Consider the following 7,030-nt stretch of genomic DNA (forward strand, 5'->3'; position numbering starts at 1 on the left):
AATAAGTATTTCATGCGCACGTTAAACTTATTGCGTGGCCACGAAATAGTATTTCGTGCGCACGTTAAACTTATTGCGTGGCCACGAAATACTACTTCGTGGCCACAATTAAATTTTTTTTTTGACCATGTCATCAGAGGGGCTCCGTAGAAAATAGAGTCAAGACATTGTAAGGTTAGAAATAATGATTTGTATTTGAAATAAGATTTTTTTTTTACATCAAACTTTCCTTTCGTCAAAGAATCCTCCATTTGCAGCAATTACAGCATTCTAGCGGTTAATTTGTTGAGATAATCTGGAGAAATTGCACCCCACGCTTCCAGAAGCTCCCACAAGTTGGATTGGTTGGATGGGCACTTCTTGCGTACCATACAGTCAAGCTGCTCCCACAACAGCTCAAAGGGGTTCAGATCTGGGGACTGCGCTGGCCACTCCATTACCCATAGAATACCAGCTGCCTGCTTCTGCTCTAAATAGTTCTTGCACAATTTGGAGGTGTGTTTAGGGTCATTGTCCTGTTGTAGGATTAAATTGGCTCCAATCAAGCGCTGTCCACTGGGTATGGCATGGCATTGCAAAATGGAGTGATAGCCTTCCTTATTCAGAATCCTTTTACCCTGTACAAATCTCCCACCTTACCAGCACCAAAGCAACCCCAGACCATCACATTACCTCCACCATGCTTAACAGATGGCGTCAGGCATTCGTCCAGCATCTTTTCATTTGTTCTGCGTCTCACAAATGTTCTTCTTTGTGATCCTAAAACCTGAAACTTGGATTCATCCATCCACAACACTTTTTTTCCAGTCTTCCTCTGTCCAGTATCTGTGTTCTTTTGCCCATCTTAATCTTTTTCTTTTATTGGCCAGTCTCAGATATGGCTTTTTCTTTGCCACTCTGACCGGAAGCCCAGAATCCTGCAGCCGCCTCTTCACTGTAGATGTCGACACTGGTGTTTTGCGGGTACTATTTAATGAAGATGCCAGTTGGGGACCTGTGAGGCGTCTGTTTCTCAAACTAGACACTCTAATGTACTTCTTGCTCAGTTGTGCAACACGGCTCCCACTTCTTTTCCTACTCTGTTATTGAGAACAGATAGAAATTATTTCTAAGAGCATAAAAAAGATTAAATTAAAGATTACTCAGTCCTTTGAAAACCCTGTGTCCAAGTATCAATGTTTATTACTCAAGTAGAAGTATTACGACGGAGTATTAGGGTCAGTCTAGAGAGTTTTTTTCCTTCTATTTCCAGAATAAAGTCGTAACATTATGATAATAAAGTCATATAATTACGAGAATAAAGTTGTTATATTACGAGAATGAAGTCATAACATTACGCGAATAAAGTTGCAATATTACCAGAATAAAGTCGTAACATTATGAGAATAATGTCATCACATTGCGTGAATAAAGTTGTAATTTTACAAGAATGAAGTCATCATAAAACAACCCATTTCAGAAACAAAGCTTTGAGTTCCGACCAGCATATTATGGCCGACCAGCTCCACCATTCAGCAACCTGAGTCCACTTTGACATTCTGCCCAATTTGATCCTGGTGCTAATAGATTTCCTTATTTGTCAAACCAGAGCCAAAGTATAACTTCACATGATGCTTGACATTCCTCATTTTAGTGAAGAAAGTGCTTCTTGTAGGAGCTGTCATAAAATACAACTGGTTTTTTTTAAATAATTTTAGGACTTTATTCTTGTAATTTTTTGACTATTCTCATGACTTTTTTCTCATAATATTACGACTTTATTTGCGTTAAATTTACGACTTTATTTTCATAATTTTATGTCTTTATTCTCGTTATTTTACGACTTTATTGTCATAATTTTACAACTTTATTTTCATAATTTTATGACTTTATTCTTGTAATTTTGTGACTTTATTCTTGTAATTTTACTACTTTGTTCTCAAAATAGAAGAAAAAGAAGTCTCTAGCAAGGCCCTAATACTTACTGTGGTAAGCTATAAATCCTACTAGGGGTGTAAATCAGACCCATCATGGCGATTCGATTCAGAATCGATTTCTTGACCCAACATTATTTTCGATACTCAAGAATACACCACGATACGATACGATTCGATCAATTAATTGGTTCATTTTTTATTATTTTTTTTTACCTTACAGGCTAGACAATGTTTCAAATTTGAAATAAATCAATATAAGCTGTAATATCTTTAGGCATTTTATTTGGGAAAAAACAGCAAATAACAGAAGTAGAAAAGTTGTACTCCACCTAGGCCTATTAAAACCTCATTCACTGAAAAAATAATAACGCCCCCGCATTATAGATTCTGGAAGGCCTTGCATAAAAAAATACTGCACAAAGTCAGTGCAATGAGTGCAGTGCAATACCCCGGCTCCAGAGTGTCGACATCCCCGCCCCCTCCGCAGACACTCCGCTGCACCTCTCCTAAATTGTAGGTGACTGCAGACAGTGCCGCAGACAGGAGGCCGGCTTGTTTTGTTTTTATTACCGAAAGTGCAGAAAACAACTCAAGAAGTTTGAGTAGCTAGAAGAGCGAGGTGCGCAAGAACGCTGGGACCCTTTTTCCACATGGATCTCCACTCTTTTTTTCCAGGCTTATAGGAATAAAACGTACCCTCTCTGCATTCCGAGCCAAAACCGTGAGGGCTCCATGTAGAAGGACCAGGACACGATCAGAAGACAAGGCAGACATGAAAACCCTCTCAATCCGCTGGCCTCTAGCAACCAGGAGATTGAACATTGGAAATAAACTAAAACTAACTAAACAGACCACAAAACACGAAAATGATCTGGCCCCGACAAATTGGGCTGAACCGAATGTAAAGCAGAAACTCCGGTGGATAGGATGAGGAGTTATTACAGATTGGGCAGCGTTAGGCAGGTGAGTGAAATGAACAATTAAAGTGACAATGAGGGCAGATCATGAAAATAAATAAACTAATTCAAGTTCATTTTGGTAAATTAAGCCACAGCTCTCTGCAATAGAGCCTTGTATTTCACCCTTTAAATGTCAGATCATAATACATAGAAAGAAATTTAAAATAGTCAATGCAGTCAAGGCATACTGGATGTGCAGGGAACTCTTTATTTAGCAGAATAACACAGAACTTCAGGAACATTCACATTCCTCATTCATGTTTGATAGTTTCTGATGAGCACAGTCCACACAAAAACATTATTATTATTTTCCCTTTTTCCCTGTTTTTTTAAAACTCTGTCAAGCGATCTGCAGAACTGCTTCAGAAATACCACCAGATGAGTCAGCAGACTAGTACTAGCAGTAGACATCTTGGTCTGTCATGCTGTTTGCCGCAAGAAGTACCGTAAAACCTATATATATATATATATATATATATATATATGTTAGGTTAGTTCATATATATATTACAGCTGAAACAATTAATGAAATGAATAGTTATTTATTTCAATAATCATCTAGTTGTCATGATTTTATTCAAAGATCTGACCCACATACAGAAAACCAATCAGAGACCAGGGGAAGGTTTAACAGGTTTATTGAGAACAGATAGAGATTGGTCCAGTGCTGCTCTGAACGATGGCGAACCGGGACTGAAAAAGGAAGGGAAATAATGTTGGGGAATGTAAGGGATGCTCTTTAAGGATTACAGCCAAGCGCGGAAAGGAAATCGGTCTCTTTCCCTCAGTTTTGCCACCTGTGAGGAGAGGCACATGGAATGCTAAAGAAAGCTAGCTGGAAGTAGCTTTCGTTTTCCTGCGTCAAAAATTACGCATTGCAGTGACCCATCGTGCATAGATCCCGCTGAACTTTGTGAGACGGGGATCTCAGAAGCTAAATGCTGTGTAGATCCCCCCCCCTCCTTTGTGAGGACCTCGATACCAATCACGGTCTACCTGCAGTGGGACGCCCTTACTTTTGGGAGCCGACGGACCCACTCTGAGGTCGAAGCTCGCGACCACCTCCCCCCCCCACCCCACTTCCTTACCCAGACTGCAAGACGTCTCTAAGTAAAACCCATCCACTTTTCCATTTGATGCTTTAATGAGGTGCTGCGCTTGGGCAAGACAGGCAGATAAGAAGGAAATCTCAATCTAATGCTGATGTTTAATCTATGCTGGTTATAAGAACTCTGGTTTAAAGGTTGAAAGAAATTTGATGTGAATAGCTGCAAGTGAGGTTTCTTTCTTCTTTTCTTTCTATCCTACTTTCTGCTTTAAGGTTAGTTCATAGAGAATTTGCTCACATTTAACTGTCTGTGGCCACGTGGTTGACAACCATCTATTGTTACACGCTGCCTCCCATCATCCCTTTCATCGTATGAAAAGAGGGGTTACACACACACACACACACACACACACACACGCACACACACACACACACGCACACACACTCACTGCCCTGTTGCCCCTCCCGCTTACTGAATGAACTTCTGCTGCTGCTGTTTGAGGATGGTTGTAACATGCTGGTGTTTTTAATGCATTTTTAACCATTTATCATTTAAGCTGAATGTATTTACATTGTTTTAATTGCACTGTTGTTATTATCATATCTGTTGCTATTCCAAATGGACATCTTTGAATGTATTACCATCTGGCCTATCTTGGACAATCTCATTAGCCAGTAATATGGAGTCTTAGGGTTTTATTCTTTTTCTTTCAAAACTAGGCCCTTAATCTACCTTGTGTTTATTTTCTAATAGCGTGTAGTGTTTTGCATAGATGTTAGATTTCTGTAATCCTGAATTATTAGAGTAAAGACATCTTTGTTTAACTTGCAGTTGTTTGTGATTCACATACGAATGGTTTATCACTCAGGCCAGATCCACCCTCTTTTGGTAATAGTTTGAATAGACAGAGATAGTTCTTTGATTGATCATTTATAGCTCTGCTGTTAACCTAGCCTAGGTCACTAAATTGGTGGGGATACATTGAATAAGTTAAATAAGTTACTTCTAGTTCTAGTTAATAATTTATCCATTATCTGCAGGGCATCATTTTGCACAAAAGCTGCTTTTATTTAGCCCTTATAAGTATTATTTTATCATTTATCCTCTTCCTTCAGAGTTGACCTCTCCCCCGCTCTGCTGCACTCTGCCCTGGATCCAGTCTCCCTGGTTACCCTTCAGAGCTAAACGTAGCCACCCAACTCCTTGGCCCAGATCTGGTTCACATCTGCCAAGCATCTGGAACAGATCTACCGCTATCCCTTCCCACACACCTGGCAGAGACTGCACCAGAGTGGGGCAATGTTAGAGGACCATATCCTGCACTGGTGCACAATGCCTGGCTTCCCATCTCACAAATACACCTCAGAAGCTCAGTCAGAATCAGTGGGATCAGAGTTCCTTGCAATACCGGCTCTGGAGCAAAGACAGCAAACAGCGGAGATAGGGGGATGATTATGGTAGATCTGAGCCAGATGCCTGGCAGATGGGTGAGTGAGTGGGTTTAACTTTGGAGGCTAAACAGGGAGAATGTACGACAGGCAAAGTGCAGCAGAATGGAGTAGATTTAAACTGTGGAAGTTGTGTGAAGAGGACGAATGATAAATTGTTTAACAATCCTTATAAGGGCTTAATTAAAATATCTATTAAACAAGTCCCCCACAAAACTTTAAAGAGCGTTCCTTAGTTCATCCTTTTTCAACATTTTTTCATGTCTTTTGTCATTTATATTGAACAAAGGTTTGTTTTCACTGCACTTCTTTAAATTTGTTCATTAAGTGTTTTTTATTTGAACCTGTATTTGCTATGATCTAAAGATAAAAATATATTCTTCTTTTAAAAACAAGAAATAACCATCACAAATTGAGAAAAAAAAACACAACACAAAGCATGACAAACAGCAGCTGGTACAGAAAATTAATAAAATTGTTAAGTAATTTTTATAAATGCTTGGTAAAATTAAAAAACAGGCAGATGAAGCTTGACAACCAGCTTGTGCCAGTTTCTCATTTCATTGGTTTTGTTTATTCATAATTACACCCACCTTTACCTGATAATATTACATATTTAGAATATTGAGTAATAATGTGGTACTATAGAGCAAACAACAAATTTAAAGTGGACTGTTACAGCTTATATTGCCCTAATGAATGTGTTTCTGTAGCTGATGTGGCCAGATGTTTGAGTGGAGCTGTAGCTGTGGGCTGTGGATTCTTTTCATGCCTCGAAAACTCAACTTGTGACACTGATGGGATGCACGAGATATGTGAGCTGTTCTTTCATGCTGCTGCTACCTTTAATACAGAAGTGAGTAGACCCACCTGGCTAAAGTTTTTTTTTATCCAAACCTTTCTCAGTTTGACCTCAGTTTTTTTTCTTCAGGGTAAAACCTTTGTGAAGAAGAGCCTGCAATGCATTTCCCAGGGAATCTCTAACAAAGTGTTCCAGACCATTCGGCGCTGCAACATCTTCCAGAGGATGATAGCTGAGGTTTGCAGACACAGAAATGTTCACGATTAGTTTAGATGATCATCTGAAGCATAGCCTTGTTTGTTTTGTTGTTGTTTTTTTTGCGTTTTTTTTTTTGTACGCCAAAGACAAGCCACAGCTGGTTTTCCACAGTTTGCAAAATGTTGAAAACTCTCCAAAATATTGCAAACTATGATATGCGGTTGCAAATATTGTTATCATTTATTTATTAGCACTGCTAATAGGTGTTGTGTACACTTTCAATGGAAAAAAAGTGCAATTACTCTAGTTATGGTAAACAGCAGTTCTTTTCCATGTACTGTATAACTAGGATAATTTCAGTAGAATTATTTGTTCAAAAGATTTGTTCACCATATAAATCATTGTTTTGAGAATGTTCACAAGTAAATTACATATTATGCATGGCTTTAGTTACATTTACTGTCATTTATAAAGCTTTAACTGTATTTTATGTTCTTTAACATTTGAAATAGGGAATAAGCATGGCTTAAGTGACAATGATTGAGTCAATCATAGAAATTTTACCCTCGACACTTTACTGCTTTATCAGTAGTCGAGTTGTAAAAAAAGAAAGAAGTGGGATGGTGTATATATATATATATATATATATATATATATA

At 38.6% G+C, this 7,030-nt stretch overlaps 1 protein-coding gene across 1 annotated transcript in view; it reads left to right on the forward strand.

Moving 5' to 3' along the window:
* Positions 1-7,030, forward strand: part of LOC107098488 (stanniocalcin-like) — a 32,238-nt gene that overhangs the window by 1,083 nt on the left and 24,125 nt on the right. Inside the window, exons 2-3 of the mRNA XM_015396207.1 lie at positions 6,086-6,228; positions 6,304-6,411. Of these exons, the coding sequence (XP_015251693.1) occupies positions 6,086-6,228; positions 6,304-6,411 (251 nt within the window). The remainder of the gene's footprint in view (positions 1-6,085; positions 6,229-6,303; positions 6,412-7,030) is intronic.

The sequence above is a fragment of the Cyprinodon variegatus genome, unplaced genomic scaffold (assembly GCF_000732505.1).
Source record: "Cyprinodon variegatus isolate N-32 unplaced genomic scaffold, C_variegatus-1.0 Scaffold782, whole genome shotgun sequence".
Lineage (NCBI taxonomy): Eukaryota > Metazoa > Chordata > Actinopteri > Cyprinodontiformes > Cyprinodontidae > Cyprinodon > Cyprinodon variegatus.